Source organism: Penicillium griseofulvum (assembly GCF_001561935.1).
Source record: "Penicillium griseofulvum strain PG3 chromosome Unknown contig_6, whole genome shotgun sequence".
NCBI classification, from domain to species: Eukaryota; Fungi; Ascomycota; class Eurotiomycetes; order Eurotiales; family Aspergillaceae; genus Penicillium; species Penicillium griseofulvum.
This window is the reverse complement of record NW_024467419.1, coordinates 936,174-948,837: the sequence shown is the minus strand read 5'-3', so window position 1 is coordinate 948,837 and position 12,664 is coordinate 936,174. Positions and strand designations below refer to the sequence as shown.

At 47.9% G+C, this 12,664-nt stretch overlaps 5 protein-coding genes across 5 annotated transcripts; 3 read left to right on the top strand and 2 right to left on the bottom strand.

Annotated features, from left to right (window-relative positions):
• Positions 1-101: 101 nt before the first annotated feature.
• PGRI_074690 (Major facilitator superfamily domain, general substrate transporter) lies at positions 102-1,640 on the bottom strand (the record flags this gene model as incomplete). Its single annotated transcript, XM_040795183.1, has 1 exon — positions 102-1,640. One exon carries the CDS (start codon positions 1,638-1,640, stop codon positions 102-104), a length of 1,539 nt encoding a protein of 512 aa, XP_040652860.1.
• Positions 1,641-2,063: 423 nt separating this feature from the next.
• PGRI_074680 (Hydantoinase B/oxoprolinase) lies at positions 2,064-6,358 on the top strand (the record flags this gene model as incomplete). The annotated part of the gene is made up of 7 exons (XM_040795182.1): positions 2,064-2,106; positions 2,167-3,022; positions 3,075-3,173; positions 3,223-4,652; positions 4,708-4,893; positions 4,953-6,159; positions 6,220-6,358. 7 exons carry the CDS (start codon positions 2,064-2,066, stop codon positions 6,356-6,358), a joined length of 3,960 nt encoding a protein of 1,319 aa, XP_040652859.1.
• An 819-nt stretch (positions 6,359-7,177) lies between these two features.
• On the bottom strand, positions 7,178-8,683 carry PGRI_074670 (cytochrome P450; the record flags this gene model as incomplete). The annotated part of the gene is made up of 1 exon (XM_040795181.1): positions 7,178-8,683. One exon carries the CDS (start codon positions 8,681-8,683, stop codon positions 7,178-7,180), a length of 1,506 nt encoding a protein of 501 aa, XP_040652858.1.
• Positions 8,684-9,483: 800 nt separating this feature from the next.
• Positions 9,484-10,104, top strand: PGRI_074660 (uncharacterized protein; the record flags this gene model as incomplete). Its single annotated transcript, XM_040795180.1, has 1 exon — positions 9,484-10,104. The coding sequence occupies one exon, from the start codon at positions 9,484-9,486 to the stop codon at positions 10,102-10,104; it is 621 nt and encodes a 206-aa protein (XP_040652857.1).
• A 995-nt stretch (positions 10,105-11,099) lies between these two features.
• On the top strand, positions 11,100-12,648 carry PGRI_074650 (uncharacterized protein; the record flags this gene model as incomplete). Its single annotated transcript, XM_040795179.1, has 2 exons — positions 11,100-11,329; positions 11,388-12,648. 2 exons carry the CDS (start codon positions 11,100-11,102, stop codon positions 12,646-12,648), a joined length of 1,491 nt encoding a protein of 496 aa, XP_040652856.1.
• Between the last annotated feature and the right edge of the window lie 16 nt (positions 12,649-12,664).

Below are 12,664 nucleotides of genomic sequence, written 5' to 3'. Positions count from 1 at the left end.
TTACAACGCCAAAGATACCATATCCAATCCACCTGGGCACGTCTTCTCATTTGTCGCTATATCGAACTTATCAACAACCCACTAGACATCTCCACAGTCTCCTAATAAGTATAGCGGAAAGACCGTTTTTCCTTATCAGTCAGATCCGAAAATGCGACAATCTCCGATGTCTCCGCATTTGATAGGGCTTCCTTATCACGACGGTTGTTTTCCCATCGACAAAGAGCTCCATAGGAAAGAATGGCGGCTATAGCCACAACGAGACAGCCCAGAAGTCCCTCATATCCTCGTGAATACGATGGTGCATCATCGGAACGGAAACATTGGGGACCGATGATATTGCCAATACAATACGCCAAGAAGAAGACGGCGTTCATCGTCAATTTTTTGCTATGCCCACTGGTGTTGGCCATTGGAAGCGAAGTGGATAGCACGTATGGCGCCCAGTAAGTGTAAAAGACATAGTATGCTGCCAGCAGACCTTGTTGGTTCTCACGAGGCAGCTTCCACATCAGGATGGCGCAGATCATGGGCACCAGGTTGGCCATGGCGATAATATTGCAACGGGAGTTAGGCACGCTAGCAGCAATAAAACTAAGTAGGATCTGCCACACCGTTGCAAGCACACCGGTGGGGATACCCAGTACGGTAGTGATCAACGGGGTATACCCCATACCGGTCACGATAATAGCCGAAAAAGTCACCAGACCACCATTGGGGATGTTCTGGGCCAGTGAAAACAACGCCAGAAGCCAAGTCTTGGGGTCAAGTAGGCACTCCCGCACTTGGTACCACTTGATGGTTTTGTCTTCTATGCCTGTATTGTTGTCTTTGACGCGCTCGAGGCAGACGAACTTTTCGCGATCTGAGAAATACCAGCATTGCACGGGCGAGTCAGGCAAGAATATGTACAATACAACAGCCCAGATGAAGGAGAATACACCGAGCACAATGAAGAGTAATCTCCAAGGTGCTAAAGCTGTGTTTGTTTGGCCGATACCATAGCTGACAACGCCCGAGAAAACGGAGGAGAGCTGGTTGAACCAGAACGCGACACGAATTGGCTGCTCACTTGTCTTCCACCACATGACTGTCAAAATGCTGGAGATTGGAAATACGGCAGCTTCAGTCATACCCATCAAAAAGCGCACTGTGGCCAATCCAGCAAAGTTCTGCGTTGCTGCGGTGCACAGAAGCAGAATTGCCCATCCCAAGACCATGCCCACATAAAGCTTGGCCACAGGAAGCCGCTGAATCAGAAGCGCTGCCGGGTATTCAAAGGCAAGATATCCAAAGTAGAAAATTGAGCCTACCCAGGAGTACTGGTCGCCAGTCAAGTGGGTGTCTGTCTTCATGCCGTAGATCGCCGCATTAGAGATGATGACTTTATCAATAGCGGCCAGAACCACTGTCACCATAATCAAGGGAATGAGTATCAGGTCGATTTTCCATAGTACACGGCGCGCTTCTGTCTCGGTGACAGGTTCAATTGCGATAGCTGGGTCCAGGCGAGTGAGGAATTGTGCTGCAACATCTTTGTCGTCTGTTTGATTCTGGGCTTCAAGGAGTTCTCCTGCTTGAGCTTTTTCTTGGTCAAGCGCGACTTGAACCTCCGGAGGGGTCACTTGCTTTTCGTCCATGGTATTGAAGTAAAGAATCGTATATATCAGGTGGAGAGGTACATGAATACTTCGAAAACGAAGAACATAGACATTTGAGATGGTTTTATACCCAATTGAACGTAAAGGTTTAATTCTTGGAACATGAAAGCGAGTTACTGAGATGGTTATCGTGAGAAGCGAGGCCAATTAGGGTATGGGTGCGCCAGGAAGGTCGAAGCGACTGATAAGCGGTGCTTCTCCGCGTTTCACTCTCCCCCCGTTTATCTCCCCGCTTTGTCTCGTTTGCTGGCATCCATCAGCCGATTTGATTAGATTGTGGCTTTGGGGGCGCATTTTCGTTTACAAATCACTTCGCTTCGACCTGCTGATTATTTCAATGGAGTGCCATAAAAGGAAGCCTTGACCCTTACATCCTCAGGGCATCTGAACATAACGCACATAATGTCTACACAATTGGATGCTCCAAGCATCAAGATTGCCATAGGTGAGTCACCTGCAAGATCATAATCAACCCAATAGAGCAGGTAGTTAATACGCCTTCTAGATCGTGGTGGTACTTTCACCGACTGTCTAGGCATTGTTGAAGGTCGCGATGAGGAAATTGTCGTCAAACTGCTTTCACAAGATCCAGCAAACTACGCCGATGCTCCGATCGAGGGCATTCGACGTATTCTAGAGCAAGCAACAGGCAAGAGCTTTCCCCGCGACCAGGAGCTCACAACTTCTGATTTCTCCAATGTCAGCATCCGGATGGGAACAACAGTCGCTACCAATGCCCTGCTCGAGCGCAAGGGAGAACGTCATGCACTGTTAATAACAAAGGGATTCAAAGATGCGTTGCGTATTGGAAACCAGTCTCGGCCAAAGCTGTTTGCACTCAATATCCAGCGTCCTGATGTCTTGTACGAGGACGTGGTCGAGATTGATGAGCGTGTCACAATTGAGGATTATCAACAGAATCCCACTCCAGATAAGGAGAGTCTACAAAAGTCTTTGCAGTCAGATGCATCTTTGGAAAGGGGTGTTAGTGGAGAAGTGATTCGCATATTGGAGCCTCTTGACGAGGAAAGCACAAGACAGAACCTTCAGAAGTTGTACAAGAAGGGTTATCGCTCCATTGCGGTCTGCTTAGTTCACTCATACACATTCCAAGATCATGAACTTGCAATTGAGAAGATCGCAAAAGAAGTTGGGTTCACCCAGATCTCCCTTTCCAGCCAGCTATTGCCCATGATTAAGATGACATCTCGTGGTGCTTCGGCTACTGCAGATGCATACTTGACACCAGTCATTCAGCGTTATATTCAAGGCTTCCGCTCCGGATTCAAGGACGGACTCAAATCTGCTGATACACGCTGCGAGTTTATGCAGAGTGATGGAGGTTTGGCTAATTTTGGAAAGTATGTTGATAATCACCTGGAATACATAACAGAATGTTGCTAACCCTTATAGATTCACTGGTCTCCGTGCGATCTTGTCTGGCCCAGCAGGTGGCGTTGTGGGCTATGCGGGAACTTCCTTCGACGACACAGATCGGAAGCCTGTCATTGGGTGAGTCAATTTTTCTTCTTTCATGAAGTGCCATCAGCTGACTTTCTAGATTCGATATGGGCGGTACTAGCACAGACGTCTCCAGATATGACGGAAAGTTGGAACATACCTTCGAGAACACTATATCCGGCGTGACAGTGATGGCACCCCAATTAGACATCAACACGGTAGCTGCCGGTGGTGGCAGTATTCTGTTCTGGCGACACGGGTTGTTTGCTGTTGGTCCCGAGTCTGCAAGTGCTCATCCAGGACCAGCATGCTACCGGAAGGGAGGTCCTTTGACTGTGACTGATGCCAACCTTTTCCTTGGTCGTCTTCTTCCAGCATACTTCCCTAAGATCTTCGGTCCGAACGAAAACGAAGCTCTCGATGTCGAAATCACGCGGAAGAAGTTCACAGAGCTCGCGGACCAGATCAATTATGAGACTGGACAAAACAAGTCTCCAGAGGAAATTGCGTTGGGTTTCATTCAGGTCGCCAACGAATCAATGGCGAAGCCTATTCGAGCTCTCACAGAGGCCCGTGGCCACGATACTTCCGCGCATAACCTGGCCTGTTTTGGCGGTGCCGGAGGACAACATGCTTGCGCCATTGCCTCTTCTTTATCTATTGGAACTGTGATCATTCATCAATTCTCATCTATTCTCTCTGCCTATGGTATGGCTCTTGCGGACGTTGTTCATGAGGCCCAAGAACCCGCATCAGGGGTGCTGGACCAGACAGCTATGAAAGGCGTCACTGAGCGTATCGCTGTTTTGAAATCTAAGGTCACTGCTGCATTGACTGCAGATGGCATTGATGAGACCCAGATTCGGCATGAGACGTACCTCAATCTGCGATACCAGGGTACTGACAACTTACTGATGGTGCTCGAACCTGGACACGGAGACTTTATTGCTGAGTTTGTCAAAGAGCACAAACGCGAGTTTTCCTTCACATTCCCCGGTCGTAACATTCTTGTCGAGGACATTCGAGTCCGAGGTGTTGGAAAGGCAACCTCTATTGCACCAGAGACACCTCAAAAAGAACTAAAATCGGTCGCCAAAATTCCCGTGGGCCCAGAGAAGCAGGACGATTCATCTTCTGTATACTTTGCCGGCGTCGGTGATGTTACTACACCGGTCTTCTTCCTAAATAACATGAAACCGGGATATGTCCTTCAGGGACCTGCGATGATCATTGATAAAACTCAAACTATTGTTGTTGAACCGAATGCCACCGCTACAATCTTGTCACGACATGTGATTTTGGATGTTCAGTCTTCGAAGAAACAGACTGCTGATTCAACAGTTGTGGACCCTATCAGACTGTCCATCTTTGGTCATCGTTTCATGTCTGTTGCTGATCAGATGAGTCGAATGTTCCAAAAAACCTCTGTGTCAACTAACATCAAAGAGCGACTCGACTTTTCCTGTGCCGTGTTCTCTCCTGATGGGAAATTGGTTGCGAATGCGCCAAATGTACCAGTGCATCTAGGAAGTAAGTCGGACTTGTTTTGGAGCAACCAAAAGGAATGCCATGCTAACATCATCAGGTATGGAGTATGCTGTCCGTTATCAACATGAGAAATTGGCTGGCGATTTGAAGCCTGGCGATCACATTCTCACTAACCATCCTCTTGCCGGTGGAACACATCTGCCCGATATTACTATTATTACTCCAGTCTGGGACGGCGAGGGTAAAAACATTATCTTCTATGTTGCCTCTCGTGGTCACCATGGTAAGTATACAGGCGACCTTTCCCTTCAGTATTTGTCGTATCGTTCTAACCAAAATCAGCCGAGATTGGCGGCATCGCCCCGGGATCTATGCCATCAAATAGCAAAATGCTGTACGAGGAAGGTGCCATGACAATGGGTTTCAAGGTGGTATCAGAAGGCCGTTTTGACGAGGAGATAGTCCGAAAATTCCTCTACGATGAGCCCGCTGCATACCCTGGATGCAGTGGCACCCGTACATATAACGACAACGTCTCAGATTTGAAGGCTGCCATTGCAGCAAATCATAAGGGTGCACAGCTCCTCGAAGGTTTAGTTATCGAGAACACATTGGAGGTAGTCCACTTCTACATGGACGCAATCAAGCGCAACGCAGAAATCGCCGTCCGTGAACTGCTTAAGTCCATTGGCCGCAAGAACAAGGGAGTTCCCCTCCGGTTCTCTGACTTCATGGACGACGGCACTGAGATCAGGCTGGAGATCCGTATCGATTCCGAGACTGGATCTGCCGACTTCGACTTTACAGGCACTGGCCGGGAAACATTCAACTGCCTCAATGCCCCCAAAGCCATCGCCCACTCAGCTATTATCTACAGTCTTCGGGCTTTGATTGATGTTGATATTCCCCTCAATCAGGGCTGTCTCGCCCCAGTAAATGTGATAATTCCCTCTGGAACACTGCTCAATCCATCCGGCCATGCCGCCGTCTGCGCTGGTAATCCCATTACCTCGCAGCGTATTACAGATGTCGTTCTGGGTGCATTTAACGCATGTGCCGCCTCACAGGGCTGCTGCAACATTATCTCATTTGGCATGGGTGGCGTTGATCCCAAGACTGGTATTGAAGTACCTGGATTCGGCGTTGGTGAGACAATCTGCGGCGGCTCAGGTGCTGGACCGACTTGGAACGGCACATCGGGCGTGCATGTCCACATGACAAATACGCGCATTACAGATGCAGAAGTCTATGAGCTGCGGTACCCGGTCATCCTCCGCAGGTTCTGTATCCGAGATGGGTCTGGTGGCGTTGGTCGGTTCCGCGGTGGAGATGGTGTTATCCGTGAGCTGGAGTTCCGTATGTCTCTTTCGGTGTCTATGCTCAGTGAACGGCGCGTCTATCGTCCATATGGCTTGGCGGGAGGTGAGTCTGGACAGGCAGGCTTGAATCTTTACATGAAGAAGGAGCTCGATGGAACCGAGAGAATGATCAATATTGGTGGCAAGATGGAACTCGTGGTCCAACCTGGGGAGCGGATTCTGATTCATACGTGAGTGATATACATTCTTCCTTATTTTTCTGATATATACTGACAATTATTTTGATTTAGGCCTGGGGGTGGTGGTTGGGGTAACGCATCTGACGATGAAGTAGTGACGAGTGACAGAAGAGGTCACCAGGACTCCTCGACTTTCCATCCACGAGGAAGTGTGCATGCATTTAGTATCGCTGCGGAGGCGGCAATGTGACAGGAATATATATAAGAATGGGATATAAATGAGGATCTTGGATTTAGAACCATGCTATGATGTCATGGGTTATTGATATTTTAATCATTTTGTACAAAGATATAAATTTACAAACAAATGTTGTAGTGTCGGACTATGTCACTACGCACTCGCCTTACCTATCCTTCCTTGCGGACTTTCGCTATATAACCATTGATATCTATAGGTTTATAAGTAGTGGGTAGATATAGATTAAGGATATATACTTCTATTCCTCTCTATATTCACTCTTTATAAGTCCAACATTATAGTCCACTATTTGGCGATTTAACAACGGAACTACTCCATACTCTGTACAGAAACTATGCTGTACAATATTCATAGTAGCGAATAAACCTGGTGGCTGGGGTATGCAGGTATTCCCGATTAGGACGCATCTCAGATTAGCGCTTACTCCAACCCGTAACAGTGGAACTTGGAATCCAGCCCGAGTGGGGACAATGCACTAGATTATCTCGTATCCAGAAGCGCCAGGCAGAAGCTCATTTTTATCAACTCCACCGCTGCATCTCTCGTGCATGGCCTACTCCGTAGCCGATCTCCGATCCCGATCATCGACTGCTTGAAGATTCCTGACCCCATTTAGACTCCCACGTGTCAATCACTTTTTTCAGCTCCCCACGGGGTCAAATGTATGCAATATATGTGTCATATTAACTTCTTTTTAGGTAGAAACAGTCTATTGGTTGTATTTAATTGTTGGTATTTGAAGGAAATTACGCTGAAACTCAATGCCTGACCCCCGAAGAAAATTCGTCTCAACCTTAAGGTTCGGCGTAATTAGTGCTCGACATGCCCAATTGAATTTGTCTTAATTGGGCTGACGGTGAAGGTCAGAGGTTTTGTTGGCTCTGATACCGGCCCCAATCTCTTTTCTACCGTAGACGCATTCGTCACGTCCAACTCCACCTCCGTCAATAACACCGCTAGAAATACTTTGACATGCTGTAAGACGTAACCGGTACATGGACACCGTCTAGGTCCCGAGAGAAAAGGCAAATACTTGCACTCGCTCTCGATCGTATTCGGGTGGAGTCCGTCCCATCGCTCCGGTCGAAATTGTGAGGCATCCTCGCCCCAAACATGAGGGTCTTGATGTAACATCGCAAGGGAAACAGCCACGCGAGCTTCCACGGGAAGGACAAAGCTAGCACCAGATTTAGTCTGCATGCTGAAGGGACGATCAATGGCTCGGGCGGTAGTCGGGATCGGGGGGTGTAGGCGCAGTAGTTCGTTTACCACCGCATTGAGGTAAGGAAGTTGCGAAAGGAGCTGCAGCTCCTGGCGATCATGCCAGTCACTTGCTTGGAGCTCTGCGCGGAGCTTCTGCTTTACCTTGGGGTGTAGGGATAGCTCCCTCAGCGCCCAGACGAGGAGAAGCGTAGGGGCGGGAAACCCGTGGGAGAAGATTTGCCTTGCGTGGGCGAAAACATCCGGGGTTATGGGTTGCTCTGCGCTCCCACCTGTCTCATAGGATATCCTCTGGAGGAAGTTCATTTGCTCTGGGGCTTTCGCCTCCTCCGGGTTTAGGAGGTGCGAGTTGGCCTCCAGAAGCTGAAGGATACAATTCTCAATCCTTTGGTGAAGATCATTCTCGTAATAATCTGGTTCTTCAAATTTCCGACCGCACATCTGATTCATGACGGTGTGATGGAGTGGATATGACATACTCGCCGCCATCTGCACATACTGGCCAAACGGCTCATGCCATTCTCTTGTATGCTGGGAGGCATTCTCCAACCCGAGCCCCAGACACCAGACTGCATCCATGGCATAATCTTGCAGGAGATTTTGGAGATTATCACCATGCCCGAGGTCTCGGAGCCTTTGGACGTGGTCCGTTGCAATTGAGATCAGCTTCAAATGAAAACCCTCCATAGCGGGTCTATTGTGGAATCCGCGGGTCATATCAGCATGCCAATGTCGGGCGACGTCGCCGTCTGCAGTAATCAGGGCATTGCGGACAATACGTTTGCCAGTTCCAAATGGACCTCTGGTTTGGGTTCCGCACCGGCTAATAGATTCTGCATTTTTGACAAACATCTGTCGGATCAAGGCAGGGTCTCGAAGGTATACCAATGGCACGCCGCCGATAAGCGTCCAGGATATACCTTCCTCCACGGCTGCATCGAAAAGGGCTCCCATAGACGTTGAATAGAAATCATGCGACCATTTCTCTGACAGTAGTCCCAGGGTAGGAAAGCAGGAGGCGTATGGGATGTCAGGAAGCGGATTGTTTCCAATACCGAAGAAGCTCCATAGCGTAGCGGAAATTGTCTGGAGCATTTTGACCGCTAGAATGGGAATTCAATCAATGGGTTGGTGGGTATCAGCGGATAGCTGACATAGGCTTCAGGGTGCGAATTGCAATCTCGCAGGGGAGTATAGATAAGGCGTTGTGAGCGCAGGCTTAATACACCTGGAGCCAATGTAAAATGATATTTGGAAGTTGCTTCCAAAGATTTAATGTCAGATCTCGATCGCAGGAGCCAAGGGAATGTTGGGCTTTTGATATGCCGCATCTTTGCGATCTAGGGCTCGGCTCTCCTAACCCAGTTCAAAAATTTAAATCAAGGCTTGCCAATACCTGTGAATTACTTCCAAAATTGGAACTTCTCAGGCAGAAATACCCCGATTTGGAAATTAATCAACACAGCTGAGGCGAGCTGAATATCACGCTAAACTGCCTTGCCCGAGAAGGAACACTAATGCACGCCACAATCTCCTTTTGGCAGTACCAATGTGATCATCGATCCAATACTCCGTACTCCGTATTGCTACCTAATATGCAGGTTTCAGCTTTATCTATGCAATAGTTGCATATACGACATTGAACCTTGACATTCTATGATTTAATATTTGAGTTGAATTTCTAAAATTTCAATACATTCTACAGTGTCTGTCTATTCGATCTGAATTTTGAAGATTCTTTGCATTTGAATCAGACTTGTCAAACCGGTATTGTCAGATCCAGTGGGGATCTGTATGAGATCGCAGCGACGATCATTTATTATATTTATAATATAATAATGTTCCCCTCTCCATAGCTGAGCTTATAATCTCTCTTTCGAATTTTACCCTTCAAAATGGTTCATTACAAACTTTTGGCATGTCTCCTCGTACTGTCCCTGCCGATAATCAACTGGCGTACCACTCACAGCCGAAGCGTTTCCACCAAAATCCCCGACTCCGTTGATCGAAATGAGATCCTTCGAGCTCTACACGATCAGCCGAGCTTTATTAGACTGAATCCGGTGGTTTCAGACGTAAAGCAGGTCCCCACTGACCCCGCGACATACGAGCTCGAATTGTTTCAAACTCCCAAGACATCGGATCCGATTGAGACATATATACTACGCAATGTTATTACAATCATACCAGGGATTGGTCGCTGGGGCGAGAAGCACATTCAATTCATGAGCTGGTTGAGAAATACCAAGTCCGGTGTCGAGACCTACGCTGATGCACCGTTTGGTGTATCTGTGGGGAGCCAGTGGAAGGTCCTGCCAGATACCGCGCAGGATGCAGAAGGTAGGAATTCAAGATCCCTTTTTGGAATGTTCAATGCTTACCGGGATTCAGGATGGATACTGGTAGTTGAGAGAACCGTCCAGTGTGTGTGGTGGATGATGCCCTTCGTGACATACACGTATGATAAAGTCCATGCTAGCGTTGGTCGAGATTTGATTGGGTTAGCTGGGATGTAGAGTGATTAACACATACTCATATATCAAATGTTATACATAGAAAATTCATTTGCTCAAAGCCCTTTTCCGCGTTTATTGCCGACCTATAAACTTGGCACGGCATTTACACAGAATGATATCTAAAAAAAAACCACTGAAAAGATATTACTGGTAGCAGCCCTGTATTCTTGTCTCCCTAAATTCACTAGTTAGACGTAAATCCGAGTCTCTCTTATAGGTAAAAAGCGGGATCACATATATTAAGTCACCCCGTATACTAGAGAGTATATACCCGTTCTCTTCATTATATATCGCCGTAGTGTTGGGACACTAATTGATATAAACATCTCCACAAGCCCTTCTAGTTCAACTTATTTATCTAACCTTTTGCTGGGGTCTTATCAACGGGGGCATTTTGACTGAGCCCCCTCTGTGGGCATTAGGGCTTTGCAGCTCCTTCTTATTAAAGGTGCTTCAATGCTAAGATGTATGAATCTGATTATTTTTCTCCGGAGGCTTATTGCTTTATGGGACTTGGTACTGTTTCGCACAAGTGGGAGGAACGTGGGTATATTGAAGTTGTTCGCTTTTAAAGGGATAGATAGATCTAAACATAAAAGATGCAAATGGTTGAATCGCTTTGCAGTGTGCCAAGAGGCTCCACAGAACTGAAGTCGCGAAAGTGCTTGAGGATGCGATGTCTCATGAGACAAGCAACGGTATCTTCAAAACTGCGTGGTAATAATAAGAATGGCAGATAACTACGCTTTGAGCTATTAGCACTAAATCAAAGTTCTTTTTGCCTCATACATGCATAGGAGTGTTGTATTAGTACTATAATAATCTGTAGCATTTACTTGAAGTTGAAGTTGCAAAAGTTACCGAGGATAATTTTAGGTAAAAAATACCTATTGATTTGAGCTTATAGAATTGTTATAGAAGTAATTAATGAGATGTATAAGATCAACTGTGTAAAAGATGTAGATGGCATCACGTGACCGTATCCCGGCGAACCAATGTTTACCAAAAGTTTTGGCTCCCTCGATGGCCCCGACAAATTTACCCTATTCATCTATCTCACAGAACCTCCCTTTCTTAGGCTCTCACTTCTACCTCTTGACTTCACATTTTCTCAACTACTTGACTGCATCCTATCTACCGCCATGGAGTACCACTCCGTCCCACCGGAGGAACGTGCTAGAGACGAGGATGGCAACCTCCTCCCTTGGGGTTATGTTTACAAAGAGTATGTGCATTGTACCTTGAACTCCTCTCCTATCAAAGCTGACAAGATGCCTCCCTAGTGAATCTCGCAATCCTCGACGACCACCTGAGGAATCAGGACCTTTCGGCAAGAGAAGAAATGCTCGATACGATAATGCCCGCTCACGAACACGGACTGGAACACCAGCAAAGCGCGAAAACCCCAATGTTGCCGAATTCGGCCGACTATTCTCACAGCAGCAACAGGAGGAGGAGAAGACCCACGGCTTGCCCAAATCATCTTCATCATCCAGCCTTGACAATCCACGGAAGCAAACAGAGAAAGTCGCGACCGAATGCATACTCTACGGATACAAAAACAAGGACAATGAGTGGAAGGTGATCGACAAATATGAGCGCATCTCCCAGGGCATGATCTGTGAAGACTACCCTCGCAACGACCCGAATTCAGCGAACCACTACACCCAGCTATTGAGCGGAGGCGACGTCGTCATCCGAAACCTGTCCGCCGATGCGAATCGAAAATCGAAGCGCTATGCCGGTGGCTACCACTGGATTAAGGTCACATACGACTCGACCCAGGCCGCAGACCGCGCGTGCTTCTACTCGCCACAGGAAATCGATGGGCACTTGGTCTACTGCGAACTGTACACCGGCCACGGCCCAACCGAAGACGCTCCCATCCCTGCAGACTCTGCGAGCAGTCGAATTCGCAATAAAGCACCTCGCACCTTGACCACCTCGCACTCAACTACCTTCCTCTCCAATTCTAGCAAAGACCAGGATCGCATGACATTGCCTCGATCCTTTGCCATGAACAACCTTTCCAGTGTACCGGGTATTCCAGAGGATGAACGACACTCGGTCGACTCCTCGACGGTCGCTGGTACGTTCGATGATACTACATCCACTGCAACTTCAGCAACTGCTACTGCGACACCCTCATTCCAACAAGGCAGTTTCAATACAACTACGTCTTCCTCAACATGGACAACAGGAGCTTCGTCAATTACCGACCGAACCTCAGCTCACCAACGCCGAGCTCCAGCTCCGGTGGAATCCACCACCGACAACGAATTCATGACGCATATTCCGACGGTTCGCCGTACCAAGCTGCGCCCCATTGTCGAGGCACTCCCTCCGCAGCCCACCATGACCGAGCGCATCCTTCGCTCAATCCCCATCTTGAGCTGGTTTACAGGCGACATCGTGGGCGAGGGCCCGCTGCTCCGCGAGGATGGCACATTTGATCAGGAAAAATCTGGCATTTACTGGAGGTTCTGGTACACGTTCGATTACTTCCTGAGAACGGATATGTGCGGACTGAAGGAGGATAATTGAGGCGACATGAAGGCCA